Here is a 16,927-nt window from a genome sequence, read left to right on the forward strand (position 1 = left end):
CTAAGGAGTACCATCCATCCCATTTAGTACATTAGGATACTTTACAAATTCAATCGCGTGTGTCTTCAAGTAGCCAAGGCCAACTGACTCGTTAAAAGAAGACATGTTATAGTGAATATTGCGCTCTGTAAAAAAAAAGCAAAGATATACTCAAAAACTCGGTCACCGAACCCCTAAAAAAGCAAGCAGCCGATACAATCACACCCTGAACCTTACATCCCAAACCAGAAATTGTTTGTGGCCCATTCTACACGACTGTGCCAGTTGCTCGGAGTTCCATTAGCACTCTGTGCAAATGGTGAATTAAATGTATAATAATTAAATAAACGATATGTACCTCAGTCACTGCTGAGTTATGTAGTTGTTGAGAATAATGGAGAAAGATAATGATAGTCATCTTGGAATAGATGTTATGTGCCGCAGAATATCAAATCTTATTCCCCCTATCTCAAGGCTACCCTGTACCCACTGGCTAACTTTGCTTTCCTGCAGCCAGAGATTACACGATATACACACACAGGAATCAAGACGGATACCGTGCTTCTTAAGTATTACTAATATAATTTGCCATAACAAAGTAAATAAAGAAGCCCATGAAAGCATACGGAAAGCTACAAGCTCACAAGTCATGGTCTTCCACAGCCACCTTGTGGCTGATGCAGAGAACCACAGCACAATGAATCCAGGAAAAGGGCAGTGAGTCAGGCGAGAATCAGTCGGTGTAACAGAGAGGCAGGCAGAAAGCTATTGCATTTAACCTGTAGTGTTACCTTCAGCCACATGGAAACCTTGAAACTTCACAGGCTGCGCGTAGTTGATCATTGTGGACAAGTACGGATGGATATTCGTGGTAGCACCTACGTATTTATAAGATGCCATCCATGCCTGCTCATCTTCTACAGTGACCAGGCCCTGTGAACACAGAAACATGCCGGTTTAAGTTGATGGCTTCAAGGGGACTCATAGATTTTGCCTTAGGCATTAGAGAGCATTTGCATATACACAGATTCAAATGTAAAAGACCTTGCTGCTCTCTTAAAGATTAAAATGCATAGGTCTACTTAACGCAGAAGGAGGTAGCTGGAAGACAATCATCTTATCTGTTAGATTTTTCAAAGGGCTTCAGAATATTCAAGAGACTGTACTGGGGTCTCACGGCAACACTGACAATGGTAGTAATATTACCATTCAAACGGATGCACAAAGCTCAAAATGAGTGGCTATCCAGCATTTGTGTACATCACATCACCCACAGGCTATGTACATCACATCACCCACAGGCTATGTAGCCACAAGCACTTGGGTCCCACTGGAAGAGAGTGCCAGAGGAGGCCCAAATGTTTGTCATGCCACAACCAGTTTTCAGGCATTGACAAAGGGGTGCTGCAGATCACCCTTTACAGCAGAACTCTTCTAGGACTTTCAGTACACATATACATGGTTTAGGTGTTTTTACTGAAGTGTTTACTCATAAAAGAACTTGATAACTTGCTTTGCTATATAGGATGCATTGCTTTGTACAGAGAAAAACAAACTCAACTACTTTATTTCTTAGGAGTGCAAAGCAAACTGAACACAATCAACAACAACAACAATAACAACAACAAAATAACGTCCCACAAGTGGTCAGGTTTTTCTTGTTGTTGTTGTTGTTGAGAACCTCTGGAGTTATTTTCCTTGAAGAGACTCAGCCTAGGAAGAGAAATAGCTTATGTACAGAATATGTACAGAATGAGTAAGCAATGGTCAGTAAGATTACGTTCTTTTTTTTTTTTTTTTTTTTTTTGGTTTTTCGAGACAGAGTTTCTCTGTAGCTTTGGAGCCTGTCCTGGAACTCCCTTTGTAGACCAGGCTGGTCTTGAAACTCACAGAGATCCGCCTGCCTCTGCCTCCCAAGTGCTTAATCTTTGAGTCTTTTTACCTGCTTTCACCTGTAAAAGCCTGTGATATGTCATGTAAACATACAACTTGCTTTTGTTTTTCATCTTTTTCCACATAGGCCCCCCAACTCCAGTCCCCAGTATTTCATGCTTATAACCCCAGTACTATATGCTGGGACCATGACGGATTCCTGATTTGTTTGCCTGTGGGATCCTATTGCATTTGGACTGAACCCTTCTCTTCCTTTTGAACCTGAAGGGTTATGGAAACTTATCACTGTGTATCATGAGGATCCCCACTAGTCACGGGACAAGACTAAAAGCTCTGCAGACGAAAAAATCATTCAGTTAACACAGGGCAAAGCATCAAATGTGTCTGTCTGTGTACGGCTGGATCGATCATCTAATGAAAAGCCAGTCTAGGGACAGAGGGTCCTCAGAAATACAGGTAGGTGTTCCTGAATGCTGAAGAGTTAGGGGAATAGGAGGAAGACATCCACTCCAAGTGCAAACAGGGCCCCCACACACAGCAAGCCAGGATCTCCTGTGCTCTGAATTATGAGTGAGAAGCCAGGAACAAGGCAATTTTTGTCTCTGTGATTGCCATCAGTCTCCACATTATATAATAAAAACACATGCAAAAATTTGAAACACTGAGAACCTTGAGGAGGATAAAAGAAAATTAAAACACAATATACTTTATTTTCACAATAAGGCCAGTGTCTGCTACCACTGAATGAAGACCCTGTAAGATATAGTGTGAAGCTAGCCTTTCAGAATGTCAGCAGCATCAGAACCAATATTATTTTTCTTCTATGCTATGGTATGGCTCTGCTGCATTACAGGTTGTTTCTATTTTCATGTTTAATATGCTAATGCTTAAGTAACTTTCTTCTTTGACTGAAATCTCATTATACACAAGGAAATACCTTATAGTATTAAATACCTACTTTTATGGAAATTGGCTTACCTACCTTAGTTACATTTTAAATTAGATTTAATGGATTAATTGCTATGATTTTTTTCCTTTGAACTCATATAACTAGATGACTCAGACATGTCACTATTATACCTGTAAACACGACCCCTGACATCACATGGGCTAGGAAGATTATCAACACCCAGTAGAAGATGCTAAGTATGAGAAGGCCACATGTGAGTGTCTCCTAATGAACAAATGCTTGAGAAGTATTCGGTTACCTTTTTGTTGTTTTCATGTTCAAGGTCATCTGAGGTCTAAATTAGAGAAAGAAAATGATTTGTTTACCTCTCTAACGGGCAAATTTCCAAACTCATTAGCCCATACTTATGAAAGTAAGCATATGTAAACTTGTTATTCTATTTATTTGTTTATATGGTAAATTATTAATGCCATAAAGCCATGATCAACAAAATCAAATACTGCAGAAATGCTAAGATTGCTGCCTATACTTTGGAAGTTATAATGTTGACACTTCCCTACTCTGTTGACAGTCTTCACTTAGACACTTCATCATAACATGTTCACTGAGGATTATGGCATGAAGACTGAAAATGGATTACCAATGTGCCCACCTTCCCTTACATGTAAAGGGAAGCACAAATGGGCATTTTCAGTAAGCCAGCATTCATGTTTGTGACGCTGCCATGAACTCAATGTTTGTAGCCCCACCAAAACCATATGTGGTGAAACCCTAATTTGTGTGACAGATTATTGATGATCCCCAACTTAAATGACAGCTTGATTTATGGTTTTTTTTTGCTTGTTTTATGAGGGTGTGAAGTGATAATCATCCAGTGGAAACTATTTTCAGTTTGATCATTTCTTGGCTAAGGATATACCGTTTGGTGTCCTCTTGTGATGTAGGACAGTGGCTCCTTGTCAGCCACTTAATCCCAAGGGTAAATGGCCAGAACTCTACAGTAAACTACATTGCTGAGCTATACTGTTCAAACAGTTAAGTGTATCAGATGCATTTTAATTTGTGTTTTCACCTTTTAGGATGAATTTATCATAATCATATTGTAAGTCAAGACACATCATAATTTGCAGATGAAGCCTATGGGAGGTAATTAGGTCACAGGGTGAAGTCTTCACAGTAGGGTTAGTGTTCTCATGAGTGATGCTAAGAAAAACCTTACTTTCCCATTTTCTTTCCACAGTGGGAAGATATGCTGGCAAAGAGAGCCTTCAAGAAGATATTGGTTGGCACCTTAACCTTGGCATCCAACCCAGAAAGCACCAAGAAATAAATTTTAGGTATCTGAACCAACCAGTCAGATATTTTTGTTATACTAGCCTAGGTTAAGACAGGACAGATGAGAAAACATTCTTGGGTCTTAGTGGCCATCTGTATTCTCAAAATACTCACAATTCTCTATGATCAGAAATGGATACTATTTCTTTGACTTTTCTATCAGACAAAAAAAATAAATCTATCTTCCTACCATCAAACCCTCCTATCTACATCCTTGCCCACTGTTTTCACAAAGCAAACATCCCTACTCTACCAAGGACCACACCTCCACATCGCTATGATCTCATCTATGCTCATCTTCTCAAGGAGTCCCTAGGCAGCTAGCTGGTACTTCTCTCTTGCAATACAGTGACTCCCTTTCCATAGCACTAAACATCATCCGGATTCTAAAAGAGCATCCCTTCCCTACCTCACATTTCTTTCTTTCTTTTCTTTTTCTTTTTTAATATTTATTTATTTATTATGTATACAATGTTCTGTCTGTGTGTATGCCTACAGGCCAGAAGAGGGCACCAGACCTCATTACAGATGGTTGTGAGCCACCATGTGGTTGCTGGGAATTGAACTCAGGACCTTTGGAAGAGCAGGCAATGCTCTTAACCGCTGAGCCATCTCTCCAGCCCCCCTCACATTTCTTTCAGGCACCAGCCCATCACTTGTTCCTTTCAAGGCAAAGCTCTCAAAGGCAGAGACAATGCCTACTGCTTCCTGCCTGTCTGCTCCACTGTTCCCTTTACTCCAAGCATGCAATTGAAACTTCTCCCAAAGACCTTCATGCTACCAATCTAGAAGTCTTTGCAGCCAATCACTCAATAGCATTCAAGGCCCAGAACAGTCCTCTTCCCTTTGGTTGGCTGCTGGCAAGCCAATTCTGTTTTTCCTTCCTGCTTCCTCTCCTGTGAGCATATGTTTGACTAGGACTCCACTTGGGCCTTCTTTTTCATCTCTCATGACTCATCTCTGCTATTTCCAGGACTTCAAACATTATCTCTAAAACTTCCATCTCTTGCTCAGCCTCTCTTCTAGATGCAGGTGCTGGTTGCATGAGTGATGATGAGAACGTGAATGAGAATGAAAGAAATGCAGCATGGCAGAACTATACCACGTGTATAAGGCTACCATGCATGCAGCACCACTGCAAGTTCATTTAGTTTTTGGAGAGTACCTGATGAAACAGGCGTTAATACCCGCATATTTCAGATAAAGAAGCGAAGGCAGAAAGAGGTTAAATAACTTACCCAAGGTTACACAGGACATGTGGCCAGGGAATCAATTCTCTTGGTACTTCCACTTCAATAGCTTACAGACATCTCCAGTTTTCTGTCCCATTTGAAACTGGGGAGTCCTGTCTCATGCAGTATTCCCACTCCAGTAAGTAGTACCACTACCCTGTTCCTCTTACAAGGACTCCAGGAGGTCATCTTGCTTCTCATTCCTTCACCTTTACCATTGCTTATGTTCTTGATATGCCTTGGAACATTCTCTCCTCTCCCCTTCTAGTTCATTCACTAGGGGCTGTCTCTGACCAATTAAAAGCCCATCCTCAATATTTTCCACACTTCTGCCCCTGCTTTCCTTTAAAGGAGAGTTCACAAAGCGACTATCAAAGTCTTCTATTACATCACACTCCCTCCCCCTTTTAAAGTTTTGCGTGAAACAAATTATGTTTCACCTAAGTTTTGAATTTCTCATAGAAACTTGCAAACTGCTAGAGCATTTAATTCCCCGCTAGTGCGTCTCTGCTTCTTTCTCCCCATCCTTCACTCTGCCTCACTTGCATCGTCGTTGCTCTTACTGTTGTCCTTCTGCGTGAGATTCCATTCTCCATTTCTCTGTGGAGTGAACTCATCTTTCCCTTCTGGTTTCTGGGCTCCTTCTTCTTGTCACTTCATTCTTTCATTATTCTCCACTCTCGTACTTGTGTCTAGTTTCATGATAGTACTAGCCACACACTGAATCATACAATTACTTGACTCTTCACTCTCTATTTCCCACCCCTCTCCTAAACAATGAGAGACCTACAGAAGCTACCAAAAGGCAAAATGAAAGTGTGTTCTGATCTGTTTATGACAGAGTGACCTACGCTGGGCACCTACCTAATAACATTCTTCCCTACCTTAATGGGTGGGAACTTTCTATACTTCCATCAGGATGGTTTTCTCACCAGCTGGACCAGCTTGGTACTGAGGCCTGATTTGGAATGCTTGGGATTTATTCTCCTAATGGTTCCAGCAGGCTAACCTTTGTGTCTGAGATACGGTTTTCCTACCCATCAAGTATACTCAGTAAATGGTGGTATTTATAAATGCCTGACCAAAATGGGGAGTGGCCAGGAAAGTCCAATCTGATTCTGCCGTGGCTGTTACAGCCCCAAAATTCCACAAAAACTGTCACCCTTAAAAATCAGGAAGAATAGGGATGCAAAGCCTCTGACCTTCTTGACACTGTTGGCAACTGCTTCCTTGTGACTGAAGTCATCAGCAGACAGTTCACTTCCAAATTTGTACTCAGGGTGGGCTTCTTCTTCTTGGTCAGCTGCATAACAGACAGGGAAAAAACTATGAAGTCAACCTACTCCCAATGCTGCTTAACAGACAGGAAAACAAGCAAAAACTAGGAAGTCCCAAACAGTCAGACCCTGGCCTATAAGCCCTGGCAAACACGAGAGAAGGCTCCCATGACCTACAGCATCTAGGATTTGGGAACCACCTGCCATCACTATGGAGTCTCTGCTTCATCTACAGGTGCACTAAAGAATGAGCGCACTTATTTTACTGGGCTATATGATAACAAGGAAGTAACACAAGCTGTCTACCATAGCTGGTATACAATGGTATAGTTATTATTAATGTTTTTCTTGTTAATTTATTCTATTATTTCGGCACTTTGTCTTAATGGATTGTAGATCAGTAATTGCCGTACAAGCTTTTAGTTATCTTCTTTGAAACTTAAGATGCATTAAAGAACTAGTTTTTCTTAATATTCATTTTCTAAATTTTAGGACTATTGTTGACATGTATATGTAATAATGTATATAAATATATATCAATACTTTATTTAAATATCATTTTGCATCAATTTTAAAAATATGAAAAATACAACTATTCCACACTATATATCGAAAGACAGCTGCATTGATATCTAATCTGTCACTTACCTGCTCTCCTGAGCATGGGCAGCCCTAAGATTGCTTTGACAAATGAGGTAGAGACAAAGTGATACACCAGCTCCATGCATAGCTCTTAAATAATAAAACAGTTCCTATTTCCCGCATCTAGGGCCAAGGTTCTTGGATTCTATAACTTAGTCAATGTGTTGTGAGATACTAAAACTACTGTAGAGGCCACAAGGGGATACTCTGCTCAAGAGACCGAGCTAAGCCCCACAGATAGCTAAACCTATGAGCAACCTTGTCTAACTCGTCTATAAATCTTAAAATAATGCCAGCTCCAGATGTTCACTTGCAGGCAACTGTGTGAAAAAACCAAGGGAAAACAGCCAAATGAACCCCTGTGGCTCACAGAATCATGGGAGGTAATGATAAGCCACAGGCTGAAGCCTCCAAATTTGGATGGTGCAATGTAAGATATAACCATCATAGGAACTAACTGAATGATACTGAAGATCTTTGGCCTCTTCAATCCCACTAGGCACAGACAAACATAAGAAAGTCAAATGTTATGTTTTTTTTCTGTGGGGTTGGAGTTAAACCCATGGATGTTCATCTGCTTGATTAGTGGAACCTCCCCCACAGTCAGGGTCTTTAATAAGGGACAGTGAGTAAAATTAGGTTATTTTGACAGCTTTTAGGTTCAGTCCGTGTGTCTAATCTCCTAAAATCAGACATAGTTTAACTGTGTGAGTAACAAAGTTTCTACAAGTACTTTCTCACAAGTCAGGCTATACATCGGTATTTCTGTTAAACCAATGCAAGTTTAAGTCATTTGGGCAGATAATTGCTAGGATACATGATCAATGGATCATTGTCTGAAAACATTCCCAAATGTTCAAAAGTCCCATTGATCGCTGTTATTACTAATTATATTATTTTTCAGTGCAAGGAACTAAACCCAAGGGTGTGCTCATACGAGGCAAATATGCGACTCCTGAGCTACAACCCTAGTACCAATTTTAAACAAAACATCATGGCTGCTATATAGACAAGGTAAAATAGGTGATGGCAAATATTCAAGTAATTTAAGCAAGGCTGCCAGGAAGTCTGGTGGGAAGGCCTCTTGCATGCTAGACCTATGTTGTATCACTGAGCTATATACAGTGTAGGTCATTAACTAATTAATAAAACTTGTAATGTATGCTTTGACCGTCAAGTTCACTGTGTGCACATCAGTCAATCATGTCATTAGCGTTCTCTTACCCTATATTCCTTGTATCACTAACAAGACTGAAGTTCATGTTTTTCTTTATAGATAAAGATTACAGAGTGGACCTTGCAAAGGGTCCATTCAACCCTTGCCTAATATACAAGTGACTCAATACAGAGTCTCTGTGAATCTTTTCTGAAGTGCTCAGTGCACAGTGGGAAAGGAGACGACTAAGCCACTAATATCCACTATCTAGATAAACTGGAAATAATAATATCTGAACAAAATACCAACCTCCTCAAAAGATTAAAGCTAATCAAAAAGTACTCCTGAATATTAAGCAAGAAAATGTCATCCCTATTTAAAGGGGTCTGTAAAGAGAGATTAATATTTTTCTTGTTTCTAATATAAACGTATTTGTTACATGTAGCTTGAAATGACAACACATTGCTCTTTTATGTATTATGTGCATTTGTGTGCATGTGCATGTGTGTGAGTGATGTCAGTGTGGAGGATGTTCATGTGTGCTAATGAGACTATGTGAAAGAGGTGTGTATGGGCCCACATGATGCCTGTGGAGGTCAGAAGACAACCTTGGCTGTCAGTCCTCACCTTCCACCTTGTTTTGAGACAGGCCCTCCTGTGTGTTTTCCACTGCTTTTGTCAAACTAGCTGGCCCACAAAGTTGTAGAAAGTCTCCTGTCTGTACTTCCCATCTCCAGGGGCACTACAGATGTCATGGTAATCATGTGGCTTCCACATGGATTCTGGATGTTCAGGCTCAGGTCCTCATGCTTGCATGACAAGCATGTACCCATGAAGCCATTTCCCCAGCCCCACAACTCACCGCTTTCTATCTCCTCTTCATTGTCATCTTCTAAGATGTTTGCTGGGGCGGCTGATTCTCCGGCTTCCATCATGCTCTTCAAAGCTTCAAGCTGCTCTGTTAGTCAAATCAGACAAGCAGATGGTGAAAGATGCCAGACTCCTTATATAAAATGGGGCGGGGGGTTAAGATCAACACGAAGGACAGGAAAACCAGTATATTATATGGACACATACTCGCTATGCTCATATCTTACACATTCCTATTGCTGTGTCTTTGTAAGGATTGTGAAGCCACCATGTTACAAACGCAGGAGGGAAGTTTACTGGACCATGGGTGAATCTCCTCCCATTTCTGATCGCCGGGTTTGGAGGAGGAACCAGTACATAAAGACAGATATCAAACGTTCATAATTTAGAGAACCTGTCATAGACCAAGATTTAGGAGCAAGGACAGGGCAGAAAACCAACACACATGTTGAGATCAACAGAACTTCAGGATAAGAGTATTTACAAGTAATATGGCTGGGATTATTATCCTGGTAAATAAAACACAGTAGGAAACAACTTTTTCTACATTTTAGAAATGGAAAAATACATAAAAGGGTAAAGTATACTATACAATTAAACAGTCAAAATTAAAAACAAAATATATAAAGTCACTTTTTTTTCTTTTAGTATACTTACAAATCAAAGGTGGACCATAGTCAGCATTATAAATATTCTGGGGGAAGGGATTTTTAGATACCACCAATGTGGGTGTAAATTAGTTCAACTTTTATGAAACTGTGGCAAAGTATGTAATAATACAAACACTGTTTTTCCTTTTTCTTTTGTATTTCAGCACATACACATACGATTAGACGTTCCCCTCTGCATGGACCAGTTGTAGAAATTAAAGATAAACGAGAATGCAGTGACGTAACCCTGGAAAGGAAATGTTATCTATATCCCACCCCCACCCCTTCTCAAATCTACAGGGAGCTCTCAATCACACTTCACCCAGGCAGCTCAGGTGCTCAAAGATACAAGTGCATTTGACTTACTCTTTTCCACTTCAGGTTTCAGCCTTTTATTTTTGATGAGTATTTTTCTTTTGAGGTCATTAGGCGATGGTAAAGGTCTGCCTGGTTCAAGCTAGAGATATACAGAAAAAGTTCAGTTAGTGACTTCACTATTTTTCCAGCCCAGAGGAGCCCCGGAATCATACCAGCCAGCGTCCACTAGATGTCAGTATGCACAGCTCTGCTTTCAGGCCCTTCTCACATCAGTTCACTGAATCCAAATTTGATTTGAGTAACGCTGCAAAGTTGGAACCCCCAATTTTCTGGAGTATACAGACCAAACCCAACATCCCAATAGGGCAGGGTCTGACCTGAGTGGTGCTGGGAGGTGGCAGTCTTGCTGTATATTAAGTCTTCTAAATTCCAGGTCCATCATAAAGGACAGGGTAGCACTTGATAAAGCCCGGGAGCTCCCCTCCATCTGCACCATATCAAAGACTAAGCCTGTCTTCTTAATAGACCGACTTGGGATTTTAATAGATTCACTGAAAGACGGGAGAGGTTTGAATTACTGGAATCTGAACTTCACTCTGGCTTCACTTCTTTATACTTTTAGGAAGTTAAGTCTGTTTAGGTTATCCTCTGTGATCAGTGGGACTGTTCATCTCTAATTATTCAGTCCCTACCCATCCAACGACACTCTTACCTATGCATCTTTCTACACAGCTTCTTTGATCCTATGTAGGACAAGCAAGCCTGTGCCTTGCCTTGTGAAGACCTTTAACAGAATGCTGCCTGCTACCAGCTGTCCGGTGGAACTGGTCCTGTCTCTGGGAACACATACGTCCCTTCATTAAGAATATAATGCTTTCCCCCAAAGCAATCCTCTTCTCTTGCCCAAGAGAACAGGAAGAGGGTACAGGAAACAACAGTAATAAAATGAATTACGGATGACTCTCAGTATAAAGTTTTCAGAATCAGCTTCCTAGACAAGGATTAGTATACTGGTATTCTGTAAATTGATGTGAGAGCTGGCTCTTGCAGACATCAACAGAGGAGTGCAAAAATAACAAAAAAGAAGAGGGAGCCAGTGAAGGATGTGTTCCTTGGATGCTCCACTGTGGGCACCTGAGTGGTACACAGGGAGTCCTGCCAGGGAGCCCAAGGGACAGAAGAGAAGAGGTGTCCAGAAGTAGCCCCTGGGAATCCGGAGTGAGGGGACTGGTGGAAGTGTGCATTCTCCCTTTTGTGAGGAGAGCCTGACCAAGGACCAGAGGTCACATCCAGCCAAAAGCTGTAGGCACGGTCAGCCAACAGTCAGGCCCGGGGTGGGAGGAGGGGAGTGCTGGGAGGGACATGGGAAGCACCTGCTCTGATGCTTCAGCAGGCTGCAGAGTCAGGTGGGGGGCAAAGGATGCAGCCTTGCCTCCCCAGGGCTTTCAGCGGTCACACCTACCTTTGGGAAAAATTCATGGTTAAACCAGCCAAATTACTCCAAATTACTCACATAGCAGAAATAGCATCGTGTCTTCTACTATCTTGTCCTTGAATTACCTACTATCTAATGCTCCCGTGTCTGCAGGAGGTCTGAATACCCCAAATAAAACACTTTAACATTGGTAAGCCCTCTTTCTTGTGACATCTTGCTGCACTGCATCTTGTCCTCTGGGACATTATGTATCCTGACAGAAATCCAAGGAACTCTCTGGAACAATCACACATGTATTCAGACTTCATAAAGCCCTTCTATGGACCACAGACTTAATAAAAGCCCCTTTATGAAGAAACTGGCAGGTATACAATGAAGCTCAAAAACGGCCATGTGACTTTGTCTGAATATTTATTTTGGAGTTGGGAACTTGAACTTTGGGCCTTATGACATCAGTTTGGAGGACTTCCCACAGCAACAGGCTCCCATGAGGTCTGAACCCTGGGTTCTTATTTGTTTACCTGGAGGGTTTTAAAAATACACCTGCTTGGGCTGGGTCAGTTAGAAACCAAACATTGGAGGCAGGGACCCTGGCACAGGTGTTTTTACAGGTGTCTGAAGTGACTCAGTGTGAGGCCAGAACTGGGAAACACAGAGAAGCCTGGCCTCTGGACTTGGAAGCTTTGTGAATTTTAAAACATGAGACCTTAAGAGCATCCAGATTACACGGAGTCACATGTTTACTTTATGCTCCTCTCGACATCCCTCTGAAGCACGATAAAAGCTTTTTGTACCACAGAATCTAAATAAATATGAAAATCCTTAGTATTTGTTCTCCAGTGCTACTTGACCTCTGGAAAGCACATTTCAAAACAAATCCATTCATGCTGGAAATATGGTTTGCTAAAAATACATACTGGATGTGATTCGAGGGCTTGTTTCAACAGGAGATCCCCAAATAGATCTTCACAATACTTGGACATCTTGTACTGTTGATATTTGCTGGGGAGAAAGAAGTGGCATTTGTAAAGTCAAATGTCCATTAACTCTCCAAGAATGAGATAGCCATCCCTGTAACTAAAGACACCCACTTTGCAAAGTTCAAGGCTGATTTCATAACAGTGACTACAGCTATACTTTTAAGTACCATACAAACTTTAACTGGTGTAACTTAAAATTCAATACTGACAGAGAAAAATGGAAAAATACCTCCTAACTTATCGCCCAATTTTCCATCTCAAAGGAACTTTAAAGTAGGTTTCCCATTTTCTGACCATTTGTTTGGAGAAAGCATTACTGAGCCCCAAGAAGATGACTTCTTGGTGGGCAGGGCTGGAATAACCATGTCCTAGCTGGAGGATTATTTGCTGCTTAGCCCATGAAACAGGAAATTACTCAGTTATTTAAAAAAAAAATGAGGGGCAGGATGAGAAGCCAGGGATCTGAAACAACACCAAGTAGGGACACGGGAAAGAAGCAGCTTTCATACCTGCAGTGGTTTTCAAAGGAGAGGATTACAGGATACTCTGATGTGACAAAAGCTGTTTCCTTGATGGCTTGGATCACATCCTTTAAAGACAGGGAGTGTTTATGAGAGAGAACAGATTGAAGATACCTCACACTGTTCAGAGACCACTAACGGAGCATTTTAAGACAGTCAACTTTAACAGTTTTGACCTGGAGAACACATCTGCCTACACAACTCTCCTCGGGAGACTCAAGAGGTTTAGGTCATTGCTTTTCAATCAATGCTGTCTTTTATTTCTCCAGTGCTATTAAACGGCATTACTTGAGTGACCTGCCAAGTCCTCGCTTGACAGTGAGCAGAGCCAGGGACTCTGGCCCATCCCACCCCCTTTCTGTAGTACTCGGGTTTGAATCCAGGACTTGGTGCACGTGAAGCAAGTGCTCAACCATTAAACCATGCCCTGAGCTCTCATCAATCTCCTTTAGGAGAACATAAACTCTCTTTGAGAATTTTCATCTGAGCTCAGTCTTCAGTTCCTCTCACCTATGACGAAATGTGTCGGTAATAACACAAGGGTTTCGGCAAGCTTCTAATTGGCTGTCCTCTGAGTTTGGAATCATTTTGGACTACAGGTCCACCGTACTGATGTGACAATTGCGATATCCAGTATTTCCGATGAGCCTAGTGAAGAGTGGGTCTCCTTCTGTGGTCAAGTAGCATGTGAGGCAAAACAAGGGAGGGCTCTGGCTCCACTTCCACCTACTCCAAAGCGGCAGAGCACCTTCTTACACCGTGCATCATATGAAATAGAAAAGCTATGTCCGACGGCTGGCCCACATGTCTGTTTTAGAACAAAGGACTTCGAACCAATGCTTCTCCAATAAGAGTATCACACTATAAAATGCCCAAGTTCTTACTGGTTTGTAGCTAAGCACAGGGCAAGTCGCGTCACTCAGCAAGTCAGAAAACATTTTTATATTAATTGTCCACGAAAGCACAGTTGAAATGATAAACCTGAAAGTATTTTATTGAGACAGCCTTATGAATGCAGCAGTCATTTGAGTATTATTTCTTAAGGTTTCTTCACAGGCAAATATGACCACGAACTTAAACATCTGGTATAAGTGGTTAGGAACTATTCCCGGAGGAAAACTGTGCCTTGGCCTTTGGAGTCTGCTTTCCTCTTGGGTGACTTTTTTCCATGCTGCTTCCCCACTATCCTTGTCATTTGATAGCTATATAAAATTCACACTTTGTCCCTTTAATATACTCTAGACTCTTCTTAGGAAGCATAACCTTGAATTCATTAAACTACTTAAAGTCACCAATACTTTGGCTAAGAGACATGATATGGAGGGAACGTTCCACATACAGAAATAGGAAGCTGTGGTTTCGAAGACAAGACACTGGTGATTTCGCTAGCAGGCAGAGCTAAGAGCCATTGTTCCAGACATTGTTACTCTCTCTCCTGAACTACAAAACACAGCAGGCTATCTGTTGTTAGCCAACACGGAGTTTCTTACCTTTGGTGGGACACCATAGACAGGAGGAAGAAAACATGAAGAATGACCCATAGAGATAATCCCAAGGTTCTAAGAGGTGCTTATTTATTAACTAATCCCTTTTGGTGAGGAGCCTTGGGGCGGGGTGGATTTCTCACTGGCCACAGTACTTAGATGGATGTGCTTCCTGATGATCCTGTGAACTGTGGTTCATTCCAGCCAATTTGTAGCATGGCTTCCAAATTTAGAAGATGTCCTACCAATCATCCACAATACCAACCTCGTTATCTCATATTATAAGGCTTATATATAAACTTGCTCTTTTTTATGCTACCTTTGAGTCTTTCGAAATAACAGAAAGCAAGCAAGAAATAGATAAGATTTTTTTTTTAAAAAAAAAAATTGTTTTGTTCATTTTGATTTGAGAATAGTTCTCACTAGATTTCTCAAAATCCCCCCTGCCTCAGCATCCCAAGTAACTAGGCTATGTGTACACCTAACTGTGCCAAAAAAAAAATTGTTTGGGTGTATGTTTGGGTGTAAAACTAGGTAGATGCTGCTACTAAAGGGCCTTACAGTCATCATTTGAAAATCATGAAGGGAATATTATATGACTAATAATATTTTGTCTTGACTTTCTCTTTAAAATGAGAAGAACAAAACATGAAGTTGTGTTGCTTGAGAAAATGAAAAAAAATTGTTTTCTTGTGTCCTGTGTTTGCACAACAGTCTGGGAAGCTAAGGCTCTGAAATTCTTAAACCCACCTTAAATAGGATATCCGTACACATTGCCTTTCCATGAGTTATTATCGGTTCCTGATCTTCACCTTTTCCATCCCAACAGTCAAGCTCCACACACCTAGAAGCACAGTCAGATTACAACACTGAGCCTGAACCGGAAAACCAAACACAAAGTCAAAGACACATTTTCTCATAGGTCAGAACGCTGAATGAGGAACACAGGCATTTTGTGAATGCACAGGTGAAAACTACGTGATGTTGCTCACCCTAGTGTCAAAAAAGGGCTGTGTGTGAGAGTTTGAGGCTGACTGGATATAATAAACAGCCTGGTTCTCAATAAAATCATATTTAGGACCAACTTGCAATAGAGAACAATGGACAATTTGCAATAGAGGCTGGGTTTGGATGATATTGACATTGATTTATAAACTCACTGGGTAGAATAATGTTACTTTCACCCTGCCAGTAAATTTTCTTGAGCTGAACCTGGTGGCACTGGATGGTCATCCAGTTTCCTAAGAGTTTAAGGCCAGCTTGGACAAGTAGGTGAGACTCTTTCTCAAAATAATAAGTCAACTAAAAGCCTGACGTATAATTCAGTGTAAAGTCCTTGCCCAGTGGGCATGAAGCTCTCAAAGCAGTCCCCAGGGCCAAGCAAGAAGCACTCCTGCTGTCTTCCGATCCAGACAGATATTGAGACAAAGTGCATTACTAAAGTCAGGATGGAATTAATCTCCTGCGTAGCACTTCTGTACACAAAACGCAGTGAGCTTTAAAAAAATAAATATTTCCAAAAAATCATAGTACAACTACATTTCTTTTTCTTGCAATATATTAACCTTAAATATTTGCTCTTTTCTACACAAGTTACTTTCAGCGATATCTCCTTAGAAAACTAAACTTCTAAGCTTTATGCAGTCACATTTTTTTATCTTGACTTTTGTATTTTAGGCAGTGGTAAGGATTGATCTCAGGACCTTGCACCAGCTAAGCAAATGCTCTACCACCAAACTAATTTCCCAAGCTTTTTTGTAGTATTAAATAAAACTAAATTTGTAACTACCTAGAACTAGTAAAAAACTTAATATGGCTTCTTAAAATATATCTATTTTCCTGTTTTACAATTTTGAGGTCATATTTTAAAAATCACAGTAGATGATTGTCTTTTGATCCCAAAGATGGCTCCATAATTTTATGTGATGCCTTCTTTTCTCACTCAACACAAAATGAACATAATCTATTAAAGAGAAATGTAAATGTCCTTTTCGTTCTGATTGCTATTGCCGATTTCAGAGAAAAGCAGATTACAATAGCTTTCCTTATCCATGGTTCAGTTATCTAGGGTCAACACTGGTTTGAAAATATAGAATGCAAGGTTCTATGTTTTAAATTGCATACCACTGTTGAGTGGTGCAATGGCCTCATTCACCAGCCAAGTGTCCTGCCTGGGAGTTGGATCAATCCAACGCCCAGCACATCACCCTGTATTCAGTACCACCTGTCAGCCACGTAGTGGCCT

General features: G+C 40.9%; 1 protein-coding gene across 7 annotated transcripts in view; it reads right to left on the reverse strand.

Annotated features, from left to right (window-relative positions):
* Plcb4 (phospholipase C beta 4) overlaps positions 1-16,927 on the reverse strand; it is a 371,211-nt gene that overhangs the window by 49,016 nt on the left and 305,268 nt on the right. For 5 of the 7 annotated variants that reach the window (XM_057780479.1, XM_057780474.1, XM_057780475.1 and 2 more), the window contains 9 exons: positions 15,433-15,526; positions 13,187-13,266; positions 12,615-12,699; positions 10,311-10,401; positions 9,287-9,382; positions 6,552-6,652; positions 3,081-3,116; positions 771-912; positions 41-125 (listed from right to left, as the gene is read on the reverse strand). In XM_057780479.1, coding sequence (XP_057636462.1) covers positions 41-125; positions 771-912; positions 3,081-3,116; positions 6,552-6,652; positions 9,287-9,382; positions 10,311-10,401; positions 12,615-12,699; positions 13,187-13,266; positions 15,433-15,526 — 810 coding nt within the window. The remainder of the gene's footprint in view (positions 1-40; positions 126-770; positions 913-3,080; positions 3,117-6,551; positions 6,653-9,286; positions 9,383-10,310; positions 10,402-12,614; positions 12,700-13,186; positions 13,267-15,432; positions 15,527-16,927) is intronic. The other 2 variants (XM_057780480.1, XM_057780478.1) reach the window with 1 other exon arrangement.

Source organism: Chionomys nivalis, chromosome 9, assembly GCF_950005125.1.
Source record: "Chionomys nivalis chromosome 9, mChiNiv1.1, whole genome shotgun sequence".
Lineage (NCBI taxonomy): Eukaryota > Metazoa > Chordata > Mammalia > Rodentia > Cricetidae > Chionomys > Chionomys nivalis.